This window comes from Molossus molossus, unplaced genomic scaffold (genome assembly GCF_014108415.1).
Source record: "Molossus molossus isolate mMolMol1 unplaced genomic scaffold, mMolMol1.p scaffold_m16_p_11, whole genome shotgun sequence".
Classification (NCBI taxonomy): domain Eukaryota; kingdom Metazoa; phylum Chordata; class Mammalia; order Chiroptera; family Molossidae; genus Molossus; species Molossus molossus.
In genome coordinates, this window is record NW_023425346.1 from 100733080 (window position 1) to 100752471 (window position 19392).

The window sequence follows — 19392 nt, forward strand, 5'->3', positions numbered from 1 at the left end:
TTTTATTACATACTTTATACTGCTGGGCTGTGCCTCACTACATTACATAATATTACATTTGATTCTATTACATTACTGTAATGGTTTTATACATATATCTCAATTGATCTTCACAACAGCCCTGTGAAGATAAGTTATGTAATTTATACTCCTTTTTATCTATAGGAAACTGAATCTCACAAAACTAAAAACTTATTTTGTTATCATCTGTTCTATGTATTCTCCCCCCCACCTGTGCATAGGTTTTAGGTGCACAATTCTGTAACACATCATCTGTATACTAGCATGTGTTCACCACCCCAAGTCAAGTCTCTGTCCATCATCTTTTATATCCTCCTATATATATTTTTTTAAATAATCGACGCATTTAAGGAAAATTTAGAAACACAGAAGGTTAAAAAAATTAAAGGTAGAAGAAAACATAAAAACAGCACCTATGTTATATCATTCTAAAAAGAATTTGAAGTGTGAAAATTATCTTTGATTTCATTACCCAAACACAACAAAACACATTTGTGTTTATTTTTATCTCTTTTCATGTATGAATTTGCTTATACTTTTTTAAAAAATTCAGACAGTACAGAAAATGTATATCTTTTCCTTGAGTCTTTTCTCAAAGGTATTTGTTCTCCAGTTATTAGCAGATGTGGTGCTACCTCATTCTTCTCAGGGGCTACATTGTATTCTATTGGCTGGACGTGCACATAGGTTTACTTTTTAACAATTAGGATACTGTATGAATTTTTGTATTCAGCTTAGAGCATAGCATTTTATCATACACTGTTTGTTAAATGTGTTCTTGTTATGTGTTCTTATCCTCTGTACATTTTTTAAATTTAGATTAATACATCCTTTTTTTAAAAATACGTTTTGATTTTTTAGAAAGAAAGGAAGGGAGAGAGATAAACATCGATGTGAGAGAGAAACATCTATTGGCTGCCTTCTGCACACCCCCTACTGGGGATGGAGCCCGCAACCCGGGCATGTGCCCTGATCGGGAATCAAACCTGGATCTCTCAGTGCATGGGACGACACTCAATCCACTGAGCCACACTGGCTGGGCAAAATTTTTTAAATTTATATTTTTAAATTTTGTTTTGAACAGGTAATAATACATTCATATGATTTCAAATTTCAAAAAGAAACAAAGGGTGTACAGTGAAAAAAGTCTTCCCGCTGCTTTCTTCTGGCTCCCAAGTTCCTTTCCCTGGAAGCAAACAGTATAAATTAGATATGTCCTTCAATTTAACATTTTTTTATGTTCTAACTCTTCATAAACTCTTGTTCTAACTCTTTCTTGATTGTGTGGTAGTCATTTAGTGGATGTACTTTGCCATTTCTCTATTGTCACTTATTTCCATTCTTTCCTGTATTTAATTTGTATTAACTTTGATTACGTGTTCTAAAATTGAGTTATTTGCTACTGAAGGGAACAAGAAAATTAAAATTAATTCTTAAAAGAAAAATTATAACATTATTGGATTGTTTTGTTAAAACATGTGACAGATCATAAGAGTAGTTAGGGAAATGCTTGAAAATGGTCATCTTAGTGAGTCCAGCACAATACAATGTGTGTTAAATGAATTACTGACTCTTACCATTTATGGTAAAGCAGAGATTACAAGTTAAGGAGCACTTAAATGTAAATTATGGATAAGATTTAAAGAAGCCAAGATTCATTCACCAACCAGTTATTGAATGCTGCTAATTGCCAGGCACAGTGTTAGGAACTATGAGTATAAATTGTATGGATTTTCTTATGGAAGGCATATTCCATTTTCAGGAAAATTTTATCTAGTACCAGGATCAAAAGTGGAGTGCTAGGCTAGCTGGTTAGTCTGCCCCATCTTGCCTTTGCTTATATTTTAAGGTTTCCTGAATGTTGACTATTTGTCACTCTAAGTATCTTATAGATAATTCCCGGTTATTGTATAATTGTTCTTTATCTGCATTTCAGTGCTTAATTTTCTTAGATGATCCCCAGGCTGTGAGTGATATCTTAGAAAAACTGGTGAAGGAAGACAACCTCCTGATGGCTTATCAGATTTGTTTTGATTTGTATGAAAGTGCTAGCCAGCAGTTTCTGTCATCTGTAATCCAGAATCTTCGAACTGTTGGCACCCCTATTGCTTCTGTGCCTGGATCCACCAATACGGGTACTGTTCCGGGATCAGAGAAAGACAGGTATAAGTATCTTTTTCTGCATCAGAACGAAGTAAACAGTCTTTATTTTATTTTGGGAATAGGTAGAATGTTCAGTCTACGTATTTTAAGAATAAATTTTAACATCAGCTTTCAAAGACTGTAAAGTCTTCCTGAAGCTGTTCTGCTTTGCCCTGTGCTAGGCACATTAAAGAAAACCAAAGAAATGGACCCTTCTGGAAAGAAGTGAAAGTGATTTTCTGACAGGGAGGGCCTGCCAAACAGCATGTATGACGTCTAATCCAGTAAACCTCAGGTCGGGCAGGTGGACTAGATTTTAGAGATTTGAGTTAGATATTTAATAAGAAACAAGCTCAGCTTTTTGTGCTTTCATTAGAACTAAATATACACATTTTAGGCTGATACAGTATTAGATTTTATTTTGCTATATTTTTGTACACATTTAGGCCACTTGTTAAAAATGTGTCTTTGTTGTGCCTGCTTATTAATTTTCTTTTAAAGTTGCCCACAGCCCTGTCCAATTTGGCTTAGTGGTTAGAGTGTCAGCCTGTGGTCCAGTGAGACCTGGGTTTAGTGCCCACTAAGGGCACGTACCTCGGTTGCAGTTCGTCCCCAGCCCTGGTTGGGGTTGTGCGGGAGGCAGCCACTCGATGTGTTCCTTTCATGTCGATCTCTCTCTCTCTCTCTCTCTCTCTCTCTCTCTCTCTCTCTCCCTCTCCCTCTCCCTCTCCCCCCTCTTTCTCCCTCCCACTCTATCTGAACAAAAATGGAAAAATTTCCTCGGGTGAGGATAAAATAAATAAATAAATAAAATAAAGTTGTCCACATTAGCAGTGAGAGTTATTCTTCTAAAACCTAAACACATTTCATATAAAATTATAAGCCTTGAAAGTGGCCTACAAGGCTTTACATGATCTGTCCTTTCCATGCCCCTGTTGCTAATTCCTTCCTTCCTCACCACCTTCAGATCTCACTGGCCTTCTTATTGGTCCTCAAAACACTATTCCTGTCTCAGTAAGGTTTTCTTGAACTTTAGTTTTTAGTATTTGTTTTCTTCCCCTTATTTTTCTTCTTTGGGGCCTTTTGTTTTATTTAAGTTGTATTTTCTTTGCCTATCTTCTATATTTGTTACTTTCTTTTGAATTGTTTTCTACTCTTTAATTTTTCTTTCAATTGAATAATAATTTAAATACAGTAAAATGCATATATCTTAATTATTTAATCAAACCAGTGACCTCTGGGTGCATGGGTCAATGCTCAACCTCTGAGCCACACCGGCTGGGCTGATTTTTGTAAATTAATGTTGAATTCTATAACTTTAAATCACTTAGTAGCCTAGTAAATTTTTTTATCGATTCTTTCGTAGAATTTTCTACATAGGAATCATGTCATCTGTGACTAGACATTTTACTTCTTCCTTTTCTCCCTTGTTTTTCTGTGTTGGTTTGAACTTCCAATACAAGATAGATGTGATGAGTGAACATCTTTACTTTGTTCTGGATCTTAGTGGGGTGGCATTTAGTTTGTTTGTTTTTTTCCATTTAAAATTTTTTCTTCTGCCCTGGCTGGTTTGACTCAACGATTAGAGTGTTGTCTCACGGACCAAAGAGTCTTGGATTTGATTCCCAGTCAAGGGCACATACTTCAGTCACAGGCTTGATCCCCAGCCCCAGTTGGGGTCATTTAGGAGGCAGCCAGTTGTTGTGTCTCACATGGATGTCTCTCTCCCCCTTCCTCCTTCCCTCTCTCTCTCTCTCGCTCTCCTTTTCTTCCTCCCACGCTATCTAAAATCAGTGGAAAAATATTCTGTGATTTATTTTCCCTGAAATTAGTTTTCCTAAAATTTTAAAGTTTTTTTCTTTAGTGATTTTTAGAGAGGAAGGGAGAGGGTGAGAGACAGAAACATCAATGAGAGAGAACATGGATTGGCCACCTCCTGCATGCCCCCCACTGGGCATGTGCCCTGACTGGGCATTGAACTAGCAACTTCTTGGTGCATGGGTTGATGCTCAACCACTGAGCCATATCAGCCAGGCTAATTTTCCTAAATTTTTCCAAAGGAGGTTCATTTAAGATAGCTTTTGTAATTTCACCGACCTTTACAATTTCCTGTTCTGTCGTGTTGTGAAGTATTAAACAAATGTCTTATGTTCTGAGGTCTCCTGGCTCTGTTTTCATTCCCCCTTTTATTTGGCCTTCTTTTTCCTTTTTAGTTTAAATTCTATACTCAGCATTTCCTCCTCAGTCAAAATATAGTGCTTTGCCTTAGAAGGGAGTGTTGGCTGGTTAGTTTTAAGAGTTGTTGCAGCCCAACTGCTTCACTTCAAACTGGGATCACAGCTATTGGTTTATCTCCACCTGACTGTGTTTTGGGAACTTGGAGGATATTTTGTCATCTGATTTTGTTGTATTTGTTGCTTATGCATTTTGTTAGCCTAGTTAATTGCTTTGTGTATTTTTATGAATATATTTGGAGGAAATTCAGTAACTGGACCACCACCATTTTATTAGAATCTTTTCTGTTAGCAGCAATATTTATGAAGTGATTAAACATTTTTCCTTGTAAACTATTTAAGTTGGACATAGTTCAGGTCTGCAATTTGATAACCAATAACCCACACATACTATTCAGAAAAGATTTATCAGATTAGTAACTGTTGGTTCTTTCATTTTAGTGAGTCAATGGAAACAGAAGAAAAGACAGGTAGTGTGCTTGTCGGAAAGACACCAGAAGCGGTAAGTGTGGTTTTTGAAGTTGTGGTTACTGTTTAACATATATTCCCACTGTATATTGTAAAAATATGTTACATACTTGTTTTTATGGAGGTTTATTACTGGGTTTGATACTAAAGTCATTTTATAAAAACTGATTTTCTGTAAAATAAAATTTTGGTTTATTTTATTTTATTTTCATTTATCTTCAGATAGAACGGGAGGGAGAGAGGGAGGAAGAGAGAGAGAGAGAGAAACATGAATGTGAGAAAGACACATCGAGTGGCTACCACCTGCATGACCCCAACTGGGCCTGGGGACAAACTGCAACTGAGATACGTGCCCTTAGCAGGAATTGAACCCGGGTCTCTCTGGACTGTGGGCCAACGCTCCACTGAGCCAGACCAGCCAGGGTATAAAAGTAAAATTTTAAAGATTGATCCCAGGAAGCACCTAATTTAGATGAAATAATATCTAGATTCTTACCAAATAATGAACTCTATTCAGAATAAGTCTGAATTAACTGTCACAGAAAGAAAAAAGTATGACCTCTGTGTAAATGGCAATTTATCATAGAGGGGGCAGTATGGTTGCCTTTTTTCTCTTTTTTTTTTTTTTTTTTTTTTTGTAGTAGTCTTGGTGTATAGAAGAGTTGACTAAGTATTACAGCAGCAATATAAACATAATTTTTTCCTTCATCGGGACTTTTGGTTTCTGATGCTCAGGTGTATAAACTTCAGCTGTTTTTTGGCTGAATGGATAGTTTTGTTGATTGTTGGCTTGATAGTCCTTGAGATCATATAGATATGTTGATTAAAGGTGCTTTGATTTTGTCAGTTTAGATTAGGTGGTTCCTCACCTAAAGGATAAGCTAGCTCTGTTTAAAAGTTTCCCTTATCTATCATCAGTAATTAGTTATTCTTTGTGTGTGTGTTTATCTTTATTTTTTAAATGTGTTTGTATTGATTTTTTAGAGAGAGAGGAAGGGAGAGAGAGATAGAAACATGGATGTGGGGGAGAAACATCGATTAACTGCCTCCTGCACGCCCCCTGCTGGGGATCGAGCCTGAAACCTGGTCATGTGCCCTGACTGGGAATTGAACCAGCACCTCTCAGTCCATGGGACAATGCTCAATCCACTGAGCCACGCTGGCCAGGCTAGTTAGTCCTTTTTTTTTTTCTTTTTTTTTTTTAATTTATTTATTTTTGGTACAGATGTTTCTCCTTTTTACCCCCCGACACCCTCCTCCCCTCCCCACCCCCCAGCATTGTTATCTATATCCATTGGTTATGGATACATACATATAAGTTCTTTGGTTTATCTCAACTCTACCCCTGCCCCGTACCCCCCACCCCCCACCCCTCTCCTCTGAAGTTTGTCATTCTGATCCATACTCCTTTCTATGTCTGTGGGTCTTGTTTTGTTCATCAGTTTTTTCTGTTCATTATATTCCACAAATAAGTGAGATCATGTGATACTTGTCTTTCGCTGATTGGCTTATTTCACTTAGCATAATACTCTCCAGGTCCCTCCATGTCATCTCAAAGGATAAGAGATCTTTCCTCCTTACAGCTGCATAGTATTCTATTGTATATATGTGCCACAGCTTTTTTATCCACTCATCTACTGTTGGGCACTTGGGCTGTTGCCAGATCTTAGCAATTGTAAATAGTGCTGCTATGAACATAGGGGTACATATATTCTTTCTGATTGGTGTTTCAGACGTCTTAGGATATATTCCTAGAAGTGGGATCACTGGATTAAATGGCAGTTCAATTTTTAATTTTTTGAGGAAACACCATATTGATTTCCATAATGGCTACACCAGTGTGTGTTCCCACCAGCAGTGTACTAGAGTCTCCTTTTCTCCACACCCTTGCCAGCACTTGTTATTTGATGATTTGTTGATGGCAGCCATTCTGGCAGATGTGAGGTGATACCTCATAGTCATTTTAATTTGCATCTCTCTGATGATTAGTGACGTTGAGCATTTTTTCATATGTCTCTTGGCCATTTGTATGTTCTGTTTGGAGAGTTGTCTATTTAGGTCTGCCCATTTTTTAATTGGGTTCTTTGTCTTCCTTTTGTTGAGTTGTATGAGTATTCTATGTATTTTGGAAATTAACCTCTTATCTGATGTATCGTTGGCAATTCTGGTCTCCCGTATAGTAGGTTCCCTTTCCATTTTGATGGTTGTTTTCTTTTGCTGTGCAGAAACTTTTTTAGTTTGATGTAGTCCCATGTGTTCATTTTTTTTCTTTGTTTCTCTTGCCTCAGGTGTAGTATCAGTGAAAATTCTGCTGCGTGTGATGTCTGAAATTTTGTTGCCTACATTTTCTTCTAGGGTTTTTATGGATTCACAAGTCACATTTAGGTCACTTATCTATTTTGAGTTTATTCTTGTATATGGTGTAAGTTGGTGGTCTAGCTTCATTTTTTTGCATGTAGCTGTGCTAATTATTCTTTACAGCTTGTTTTTTGTTTTTAAAATATTTTACATTGGAAGCTAGTTCAGAATGAATTGTATTCTTCCATCAACGTGGTATCATCTCAGTGGTATCTAATAAATAAATAATGCATGAGTTTTCTAGATCCTACTATTGAAATATGAGTGTTATATGTATGAATTATGAATTTCACTGTTTTAGGGCTATTAAAATAAAGCTGTCTTAGTGTATTTCAGTAATATACGAATTTTTATACTTTGTTTATTTGTTTTGGCAGAATCCAGAGCCCAAGGATCAGACTTTGAAAATGATTAAAATTTTAAGTGGTGAAATGGCTATTGAGTTACATCTGCAGTTTTTAATACGAAATAATAACACAGATCTTATGATTCTAAAAAGCACAAAGGTAGGAAATTCATCTATGATAGAGATTTTTTAAAATATTCATTTCTTTGTTGAATATGAGTACTTGTATTTATTTCTTATTGAATACTTCGTTGCATTTTATTCCTGATTCAAGAAATACGTACTTTTTTTGTAAAAATAACAATGGGAGAAACTCTTAAACTTGTTGAAAAATAAAGAGAATTAATATTTGTAGTGTTTTGTTTTGCTTTTTTTTAATATGTTTTCATTGAGGTTTTGAGAGAGAGAGAGGGAGAAATGTTGATGTGAGAAACATTGATCAGCTGCCTCCTGCATGCCCCCTACTGGGGATAGAGCCTGAAACCCGGTCATGTGTCCTGACTTGTAATTGAACCAGGATCTCTCAATCCATGGGATGATGCTCAATCCACTGATCAATACCAGCCGGGCAAAAGGAAAGTTAATATTGGTTGAGCTTCTGTTTTTGTGTTAATCGCTCATTGGGAAGTTGAGTGGATTTTTTTTTTTTTTTTTTTCCCATTTTCTTTAGCTAACTTTTTATTTTAATGTAGCATTTGGATAGAAAGCACTGTCAGCACATTGATATAGTGTAACTGTAAACTTGAGAGCAGAGGTTCTCCCCTTATCATTGTAACTCTTGTTGGGATCCTGATCACAGTAATTATTAACATTAATTTTAATTGTTGAACGGGTAATATATTCATCTGCTTCAAAAATGTTTTAATATGAAAAGATATATAGCTTAAAAGATCTTCCTTCCCTCTCTTACTTACCTAGTTCCCTTTTCCTAAAGTCATTTATTTTTTTAAATTCATATACTATTATTCTATTACTAAATAGTTGTTTGATTGAAGCATATGTAATAATGCTTCTCCAAACTTTTATACAATTTTTACAAATGGCAAAATGACAGAATTACATAATTTGCACTTAAGACAATTATGTCGAACTAACCTTTATAATGTAGTTTTTATTAAAAATACACAAAATTACTTTGATAACTGCTAAAGGTGTAGCTTTGGTCCTCAAGCTACTGCAGCATCTTGGAGACCTTGGGTTTAGAGAAATGGTAAGTTAAACTATTCAGAAACCAAAAACTAGAAAATCAACTACCTAAACTAGGCTACCTAAAATCTTACGACCTCAAGTTAAAATCACAAATGAAGTTCTATTTGACTTGCTTGTTTTTAATCTTTATAAAGGAATAGCCAAGATCTATAATTTTAAATATTAGTTCAGTTTATTCATGTTTCACCACAAAATGGACTCTGGTTGTGTGTTCATGGGTGAGCTTGCATATGTATGAATATCTTCCAATGATAAAAATCTCTTTGTTTTTATAAGGATGCAGTACGGAATTCTGTATGTCATACAGCAACCGTTATAGCAAACTCTTTCATGCATTGTGGGACTACCAGCGACCAATTTCTTAGGTAAATGTACTTGAAGGTTTCCACTTTGTACAATCATCTATAACAGAAACTTTGTTGACATTGTTACATGGATGTGGAGAACTTCCCGTCTGCCAGTCCTGAATTTTAAATTTTATTTTTGCTATTTTGTATATTATTTATTGCATATGCCTACTTGTGTGTTTTTTAATTGAGGTTGGTTCTTTCTTTTTTTTTTTTAAGTTTTATTTATTGATTGATTTTAGAGAGAAGAAAGAAAAAGAGAGAGACATCAATTTGTTGTTCCACTTATTTATGCATTCACTGGTTGTTTCTTGTAATGTGCCCTGACTGAGGATCAAACCCAAAACCCAGATATCAGGACATCTCTCTAATTAATCCAGGCCCCTACTTATTTTAAGGCAAAATTATTTCTCTTTATTAGTTGACTTGAGTATCAGCTTTTGAATGAACTATATTAAGCTCAGAAATTTAATATAGTTTTGCTTTTGTTCACAGTGGAATTACATACTATGCTTTTTTTTTTATAAGTCCTCAAAATATTAAGAACAACTTAGGAAGTAAAATAGAATCAGCAGTAATTTGAGATCCATAATAGTGAAACAATTTGTAATAGTTCAAGGTAAATTTTTAATGTTTTGACTTTAGTATAAAAAGCTTTATGGAATTATCCTGGCCGGTTTGGCCCAGCGGTTAGAGCGTTGGCTTGCGGTCTGGAGAGACCCGGGTTCGGTTCCCGCTAAGGGCACGTGCCTCGGTTGCAGTTTGTCCCTGGCCCTGGTTGGGGGTCGTGTGGGTGACAACCACTCGATGTGTCCCTTTCGCGTCAGTATTTCTCTCTCTCTCTCTCCCTCCCAGTCTATCAGAACAAAATATCAGAAAATGTCCTTGGGTGAGGATAAAAAAAAAAATGCTTTATAGAATTTGTTTTGGTAATATTGCTTAATTTTCTTTTCTTGCAGAGATAACTTGGAATGGTTGGCCAGGGCCACTAACTGGGCAAAATTTACAGCTACAGCCAGTTTGGGTGTAATTCACAAGGTAATAAACACTAATGAATGTGAACAGGCATCAGAACAGAGCAGTTTTTCTGGAGTTAATAAAATATAGAAGTTTATTATAATTCATTGACAAATATATTTTGTTAGCTCAGTCCTCTTATGTGGAAGGATAAAGATATTAAAGTACATATATATGAGTTTGTTTTTAATAAAAGATGGAAATCTTTTTCAGTGAAGACTGCTTAAGCCATATCTCAAAGGATGAATTGAAATAAGTTATTTGCATAGTTTACAATGAATTTGGGGAAATGTTATTAAACGTGAAAAAATTGAAGCATTTGTTTCTAAGCAGGATGTGATTGGATCTCTTCTCTTGTTCAAGTGATAAAGTTGTATAAGAGAGAGCCCCACTACCTCCTCCAGTTTTAGCAAGTGAACATGGTGGAAAAAAGCAATAACCATAGAAAATATTAGCTCTTTTTCTTACTTTGTCTTATACCTTTGTTTGTGGCTCATATTTACAGGGTCATGAGAAGGAAGCATTACAGTTAATGGCAACATATCTTCCCAAGGATACCTCTCCAGGATCAGCCTATCAGGAAGGTGGAGGTCTCTATGCATTAGGTCTCATTCATGCCAATCATGGTGGTGATATAATTGACTATCTGCTTAACCAGCTCAAGAATGCCAGCAATGATGTAAGTGTCTCTTTACACTTTTCTTTTATTCACTTCTCAACTCTTTTATTTTGTACTAGAAAGCACCATTCTTTTGAAACTGAAATTGCTAAGGTTATCACTGGCCTTCTGATTTTTAAATCCTTTGATCATTCTGACTAGGCCAATTGCTCTACATATTTATATCAAAATATATTTTGAAATTAGAATAAAAGCTTGGATTTTAAGTACAGTGTACTACATCAATGGAGCCCATGTTTTTTCCTTAGATTGTTCGACATGGTGGTAGTCTGGGCCTTGGATTGGCTGCCATGGGGACTGCACGCCAGGATGTGTATGATTTACTAAAAACGAACCTTTATCAGGATGATGCTGTGACAGGTAAGTGATTATTTCTAAAGACAAATTTAAGCCCCGCCAGTGCAGCTCAGTGGTTGAGCATCAACAGTCACCAGTTCGATTCCTGGTCACGGTACATGACCAGGTTGTGGGTCTGATCCCCAGTGTGGGGCATGCAGGAGGCAGCCAGTCAGTGTTCTCTCTCATTGATGTTTCTATCTTTCTCTCCCTCTCCCTTCCTCTCTCTCTAAAATCAGAAAAAAATGTATTTAAAAAAAATAATAAAGACAACAAATTTTAGGCTTACTTAATGTAACCATAATATTTATTTTCTACCTATAATTTTTAGGCTCTTTAAAATCTAATGATTTCCCTACTGAAGAAGGAGTGGATATTTTCTCCATTTGTTAAACTCATAAAAATGTGTTTTGTGATATGTATGCTTTTAAAAATGGTATAGACTGTGTGTCTCTCTGTATAACTATTGTAAATACAAATTTATTAGAGTGATCTACTTGTATTATAGGACTATCTATACTGCTTGGTGATAATGTAGAAAAAAAATCATAATGTCTTCGTTGAAATCACTGTAGGATACTATGGTGCCCTCAGTTAAAATTTAAAAAGAAAATAGCTATAACTATACATTCACATAAAAAATACCCTCCTTTTTATCAGATGGTTTGAAAAAATGCTTTGATAGTTGATGCTAGTATGCTACTTCCAATAGGATATGTTGTATTGCATTTACATACATAGCTCTAATTCTTTAATTTTTACTCACTAGGGGAAGCAGCTGGCCTGGCCCTAGGTTTGGTTATGTTGGGCTCTAAAAATGCCCAAGCTATTGAGGACATGGTTGGCTATGCACAAGAAACTCAACATGAGAAGATTCTGCGTGGTCTTGCAGTTGGCATTGCACTAGTAATGTATGGGAGGATGGAAGAGGCTGATGCTCTCATTGAATCTCTCTGCCGTGATAAGGTGAATTAGACATTATTGATCCTCTTCTTCCCACACTCTCTCACCTTCCAGTTATCTCCACCATTTATAAAACACTTAGCTTCACTGGAAATGATCTCTGTTTCCCTCAGAACACCTAGCTACGTTTGTTAATAAAACTTTCGCAAGATATATAAAACCCAGTAGAATTTAGAAAAGAAAAACACTGATTAGAAGATGTGAACAGGAGTAATATGAGGATTTAAAATTTAATAAAGATTTCAAATCAGTTATTTTCAAATAAAGAAATCCAAAAAAATTTTTTAGAAGTTTACAAATCGACTTCTTTTATTTTTTTATCCTCACCAAAGGTCATTTTTTTTCATTTTTGTTCAGATAGAGTAGGAGGGAGAGAGAGAGAAACATCAACGTAAAAGGGACACATTGAGTGGCTGCCTCCTGCGTGGCCTCAACTAGGGCTGGGGACGAATCACAACCGAGGTACGTGCCCTTGACTGGACTCAAACCTGTGACTCATTGGTCCGCGGACCAACGCTCTAACCGCTGAGCAAAACCAGCCAGGGCAAGTTGACTTCTTTTAGAAATAGTATTTTTGGAATGATTTTATAATCATTTAATAATACATAATTTACTTCCTTTCTTTGCATAAAATAACATTTGCTAATCTCTACTTATTTGGATGAGGTTTTTTCCATTGCATTTGGTTTGCTTTTCATGGTAGTATTGATTATTGTAAGTAGTCCCCAGTAATACTGTTCTCTATAATCTGATTAAAAACCCACTGCTATAATTTACTGATAAAACTGCTAATTATTTTGCTCAACTATCAAGACCTCCATATCTCTTTTACTCAGCATTCAGTGCCCAAAAATTAAATGATGAAGTAAAAAGCAAGTTAGAATGTGGAATAGAAGCAGGCTTCTTTGTTGTTCATTTGATAAATGGAAGTTGAGTGTCACAGGGCAGTAAGCGTTGGTATTCAGTTTATAATTCCTAGAAAGTGTGAGGCAGGACAGGCATGTTGCACAGAATGTTGCGAATTTCAAGCACTTAATTCCTCTCATGTTAGTCTTATTTTCCCATTCGTTTAGAAAATAAAAACCACAAAAGAGTTCTTGAGTTCATCTTTTCCTACCTAAAACGAACTCTCCCAGTGTATGCAACTATGCTCATTAGTCTGTAGAAGTTACTGTTTAAAATAAGTTGGTGATTGATGTCAATTTATTTATTTATTTATTTATTTATTTATTTTTTAGGACCCAATTCTTCGACGGTCTGGAATGTATACTGTTGCCATGGCATACTGTGGCTCAGGTAACAACAAAGCTATACGACGCCTGCTACATGTTGCTGTAAGTACTGGGACCTTTCTTGGGGATGGGATGGAAGGGAAAGCTTGCAGATGGGCCCTGAGTGTCTAGGTGAGTGCAGCACCTAAGCCACATGACCACTACCAGTGGTTTCAGGTTCAGATTCTCGTTCGTAGGACATGATCAGCCATATCCTAGCACTAGGCTCACTTAGCTTTTCAGAAGTATGTAGGACAGGATAATAGTATGTTAGTGTGAATGAAAGTCATTCAGGTGCAACTTCTGAAGCCCTACTCCAAGTGGCTCCATTGTAAGAGACAAAACCATGTGAGTGTGTGCAGCTACCCTAGGAACTCTAATGAACGATAGGAACCACTTATTTTTCAGCCTGTGAAGTTAGCTTTCAGGTATCTCCGAAGAACATGCACTATTCCAAGAGACACATTACACAGGAAAGCCAATGCCCATGTTTTCCAAGAGGCTTTTTCCAATCAGTCCTCCTAATCCAGATAGAGCTTATCAACAATAAATAATGTTGCCTGATAACACAGGGCATTCCACAAATGTCTTAACTCAGTAGGTTTCTACTCTCATGGTGCTGGGAGAAGATAAACCCAAGGTCATCTTCCCATGCAGAATGTGTTTAAAACTATCATTACTCCCTCTTCCCAGAGACACTCACATCCCACAGTCCTTATTAGTAATTTATCCTTTATCAGTGCAGAATGTGGTATGTTCTAAATGGTTCCTTGAGCCTTAGGACATAAGTTTTTGAAAGTACTTTGAAGGAATGGTTAGATTTTCAGTGTAGCCCACAAAAGCCATAATGCAGCTGAAATTGTCTTTAGAAGTAGCCCGAAATCTTAAACACCACTAAGTTTTAAAACTCTTAAGTCCTGAAATGAAGAAATTCTCAAGGAGTTTTTCTAAATTGGGGAAAGAAATTCTGATAAAGGAATAGCGTATTAGTGAGGTCTAATTCCCATATCAGTTTGCTCTGGTTAATAGAATGCCTGGTATAATGTAATCCTTTAAATTTTTCCCTAGGTAAGCGATGTTAATGATGATGTCAGAAGGGCAGCAGTAGAATCACTTGGGTTCATTCTATTCAGGTACTGATTTCTAACTTCCAATTTAATTTATATTCCTTTTTTTTTTTTAATAGTCAGTAACTAAACAGAAGCTCAAATATCTGAGGAATATATCTAGGTTCAGAGGGAAGACCATTTAACAATAAGATTAGTATTGTTCGTTCACCTGAAAAAGAAGCAAGTATGTCTTGCAATTATGAGAACCCATTTGAGGAATAGTAAAATGACTTAATTATTATTTATCTCCATTTTTTGTAACGTTTCTATTTATTCACTTAATTTTTAAAATCTGAGTAACACCTTCAGTATTTCTCTTTTCGTGTATATTGGTAATTCAGGTGGGATGCTATCTCTTACACAGGTTTATAGGGTTCTTGAAGTTCTTTCATGAAAATAAAAGGTAATAGGCTTTGTTTAAATGCAGAAAGGCAAAATTTTGCCGATTTAAAAATACTATTTTGGACTTGAAGATTTGGAGATGACCTTGGCAATATAGTCGAGTTGTGATTAAGATGACTCTGAAACCAATCTGCCTGTATTGAGTTCTGGCTCCGCCATTTATTAGCTGAGTAACTTTGGGCTTGTTACTTAGCCTCCTTGAGCCTCAGATTCTTTGTCTGTGAAATGCATGTAATATTAGTACTTATGTGAGAACAGTGTTTTTTGACGATTATCTAAAGTAGGGATGGGGAACTTTTTTCCTGCCAGGGAGCATTTGGATATTTATAACATCATTCGTAGGCCATGCAAAATTATCAGCTTAAAAATTAGCCTGCTATATTTGGTCAGGCTAATTTGGTGAGACATGTGATGTTAGTTGGTATTGATTTTGGCTCTCTGTTTAGATGTTCCCCACCCCTGACCTAAAGCCTTTAGGACAAGCTCTGGCAATAGTAAGTGCTGTTTAAGTGTGCGTTAGTGGTAATTATGATAGTGGTGGTAGATGCAGTACTACCTTTTCCAGTGGTAGTTCTTACTGTCTGCTTAGCTCCAATATCAACGCCACTGTTTTGTTTTTATCTTAAAATATAACAAAGGAAAATTAAAAGTACTTTTTTAAAGCTCTGTTTCGACACTGCTTGTTATAAATTATTTGTGATGAAATTACACAATAAAATAAGTTCCCAAGGTACATGTTAGATGAGTCAAGTGTCGCATTTCCTTTTATTCTCTGGTATAAATTTTCTACCCCAGTTCCTAGGAGTGAATCTTTGTTGTAAAGATTGTGATACTACTTGACAAATATTTATTGAACTTCCACTGTGAATTGATTACAGGATCTTCTCCATTATATCCCAGATAGGAAGCTATCCAATTTCTGCAGGCTATAAAATATTTTTTTCCTATTGTGGATAAAAATGTTGAATAAAACAGCAACGCACAGACCTATATCGCATGCTAATTGGTTTCTCCTTATACCAGTCAGTTTTGTTGAATAAGGTTGTTCAACCAAATACTAATGTTCACTGTATTCTCCTCTTACCCTCATTTGTGCAACTTGTTTATAAAGATACTAGAGAGCCTTCACTAAGTTCTAAAGACATGGTATTACACAGATCTGCTAGTCTTGTACCTCCTAAACAAGGTATGTGATTAGTTGCTTATTGTTTCTTAGTAAATCTGTAGATGTGTCAAGTGTTCATTGATTCCTTTTACTAAGATCTGACAAAACCTATGTATATTAAGCTATTCTGCTTTTTTTTTTCAAAGAATCTGCAACAGACTCCACAGTTTTAATTTCTAAAATTCTCTTTCTTGAAACAATTCTTTCTGAACATTGAAATATTTTATTTAGTCACTTACAGTCCTGTTGTACCTTTGCCATTTTCTGTTTTTTTTTTCTTCAGATTTGTCAGCAGTGGTTCCATAATTACATTGACAGGTTCTTTCAGGGAGGTGGTTCATTTAGCTTAGAGACTTGAACTTGTTTAAGGCAGTCTTTCTCTTCACCTATTTTGCATTTTGATCCATCTTCATATTGCTTTTTATCTTCTGGTCTAAAAATCATTCTCCCGAGATCAAAGATAGAAGAAGCAAAATAGAAGTTGAATAGTTCTATTTTCTTCCTGTCATCTTTGATATATCATTCTAGTCGAGGTGTGACCCTCACTTTCTTATATTTTTGTACTAGAGTTTAGAGACAATTCAAAAACAAAAACAGATGATTTTAATATTGTTATCCAGAGAGGTTCAGGTATTTTAAAGATTTGGGGGTCTAGATAATTTTAGTATGGAAGTGTATCTTTTAGGTGTACTTTTGTGTAAAGAATCCTACCCATGATAGTCTCTCTGTTTTGTTTCTTGACAGCTGTTAATTCTCCCTATTAGTGACTTTCTATTTCATGTCGTATAAATTGGTGGCCTAATGTGCATATTCCGCCACATAGGAAGTTGATGAGCTCATTAAAAACTTTTTTGTTTGTTCTCAAATTAACAAAATTCCTTTTGCCCTTATATTCCTGTGAATCACACATGTGCTAAATTCTGTTTCAGCAGCAGATGTCTCCCATGAGCTGGTTTAGGCTTTACTGAGCTCTACCTAGAATAGTCAGATGCATCCAGCTAGTGAGTTGTTTATGTGCTCATTATTTCTTTTTTGTTTGTTTGTTTTTTGTTAATCCTCACGGAGGATATTTTTTTCTACCGATTTTTTTTTTTTTTAGAGAGAGAGTAGGAGGGAAGGAGCAGGAGAGAGATACATTGATGTAAGAGAGACACATCGACTGGTTGCCTCCCACACATGCCCCAACCAGAGCTGGGGATTGAACCTGCAACCCAGGTACGTGCCCTTGATTAGGAATCAAACCCAAGACCCTTTAGTTCATAGACCAACACTCTCACTCCTGAGCCACACTGGCCAGGGCTGTGCTTATTATTTATAAGGGACCATTTTGAGTTTTCTTTTCATAATGTGGTTTTTATAAGAAGTAGAAACTGGAAAAAGACTTTAGAGATGGTTTTGTCTAAAACTTCACAGACAGAAAAAATGTAATCCACTTATCTAAGGAGCTGCTGTTAAAATGAAATTTTCTGAGTTTTAAATTAGTACCATTTCCCTGAAGGGAGAATTTTTAAAAGTAAAAAAAAAAAAACTTAGAAATTAACCAATATTTGTATTTTTTAAAAGAGAAATAAATTGAATTCCAAAATAGCTAATAAAATTTCCTGTTGTTATAGAGCTAACTGATAGAACTGAAATTCAAAACAGGTTTCATGATAGACCAGTGCTTTTTCCACTATACCTTTTTGTCAGAGCATTATCTTCCTAGGTGGCTCTGATAGAACATATTTATTCTCAAATTTTCTCATTAACTTTAATATTTAGAAAGTTTTTTCCTGTCTTTTAATAATAGTAAATGTGCCTGGTGGTGTCGCTCAGTGGTTGAGCGTTAACCCATGCACCAAGAAGTCGCCGGTTCAATTCCTGGTCAGGGCACATGTTTAGGTTGTGGGCCCAATCCCCAGTGGGGGGCATGCAGGAGGCAGCCAATTAATGTTCTCGCTCATCAATGTTTCTGTCTCTCTCCCTCTCTCTTCCTCTATCTCTAAAAAAAAAAAAAAGAAATAGTAAATATTTTCTGATGTGTCATCATTTACTTTCGTAATGTGTTCCATTTTATCATTTCTTCCCTGGTATATGTCACTTTTAAAATAACTGCAGACATTTTGCTTTCTTGAACCATGTTTTAAGGATTTATTGCTTTGTTTTTGTTTTTTAACTTTTATTTTACAGTGTACTTATAGAACAGAACATTGCGAACATATCAGTAAATATGTATTTGTGCTTCAGCAACTAGTATAAAATTGTCTCTGAGAAACTAAAAATTCTCATGTGTATTATCTCCTTTATTCTCAGGATAGTCCAAGGAGTTGTAGTATTTTCACTGTTTCTTTCTCCTAATGTTTGTGGGTTATTTGTTCATAATGTATATGATAGAAATTGAAAACTAAATTTAAAAGCATTCTTGTCAGATTGAAATGAGTCGAATACATTTTTTATCTAATAAGTAGGTACTTATTAGTCCCATTGTTAATCAGTCTAGTCAGCAGATTTTATTATAGCAAGTCTTTGTACAGTACTGTACTTGGCATTGACTGAAACTCAATTGGAATTGACCAGAATCTGAATTATTTTAACTTGACATTGGAAAGGAAAATGAAGAAGTTAAAAGAAACATTGATCTTTACATGGGTGAAAAAATTTTGTTATAATGTTGAGCAAGTTAATGATCTGTTATAGACCTTAGAGGTGTCATAGGTCATCTTTGCTATGACTTCAGCTGTTACAGTTTGAAACTAAATAATTCTGTGTATACATTAATATGTTTTCAGATATTGATGGAGCTTGCTAAATTAAGAAGGAGATTCTTGGTGTGGGTATTTTTTAGGCCACAAAAATAGGTTCCTTGAATGTAAAAATGTTGTATCATTGTAGATCCTTAGAATTTGAGGGTACCCTAGCATTTAACTAGTTACCAACAAGTGCATGGATTATCTTTACAATATGTCTATTTACAATTTTATATCAACTTGATGTGTATTTTTGGTATGCTGGTCTCTATTTCTGCCTCAGTATCTTTGTGTTTCTATTCTGGGTGACATAACTTTCTTACTTTTTGTTGTTGTTGTTGTTGTTGTTGTCTTTTTCATTCTTTTTTCTACACCTTTGTTTTTTCCTCTCCATTAATCAATAAATATGGAATAGAATGAAAGTTGTTTGTTTGATTTCAAAATATTCTTCTAAAGAAATACAAATCTATTCCTTTTCTTTGAAGGTAAAACTATTAAATAGAATGTCTATGTTGCCATAGGGGTGGTTAACTTTTGAGATTTCCTTAAAAGTTAAAGTATTCTGAAATAGAAATATCAGTTATGGATCATAATGGTAA

The 19392-nt window shown here is 35.4% G+C and overlaps 1 protein-coding gene across 3 annotated transcripts in view; it reads left to right on the forward strand.

Annotated features, from left to right (window-relative positions):
• PSMD1 (proteasome 26S subunit, non-ATPase 1) overlaps positions 1–19392 on the forward strand; it is a 91973-nt gene that overhangs the window by 13027 nt on the left and 59554 nt on the right. For all 3 annotated transcript variants that reach the window (XM_036253774.1, XM_036253773.1, XM_036253775.1), the window contains exons 7-16: positions 1958–2184; positions 4839–4899; positions 7601–7729; positions 9055–9143; positions 10085–10163; positions 10648–10821; positions 11070–11181; positions 11927–12123; positions 13359–13454; positions 14460–14524. In XM_036253774.1, coding sequence (XP_036109667.1) covers positions 1958–2184; positions 4839–4899; positions 7601–7729; positions 9055–9143; positions 10085–10163; positions 10648–10821; positions 11070–11181; positions 11927–12123; positions 13359–13454; positions 14460–14524 — 1229 coding nt within the window. The remainder of the gene's footprint in view (positions 1–1957; positions 2185–4838; positions 4900–7600; positions 7730–9054; positions 9144–10084; positions 10164–10647; positions 10822–11069; positions 11182–11926; positions 12124–13358; positions 13455–14459; positions 14525–19392) is intronic.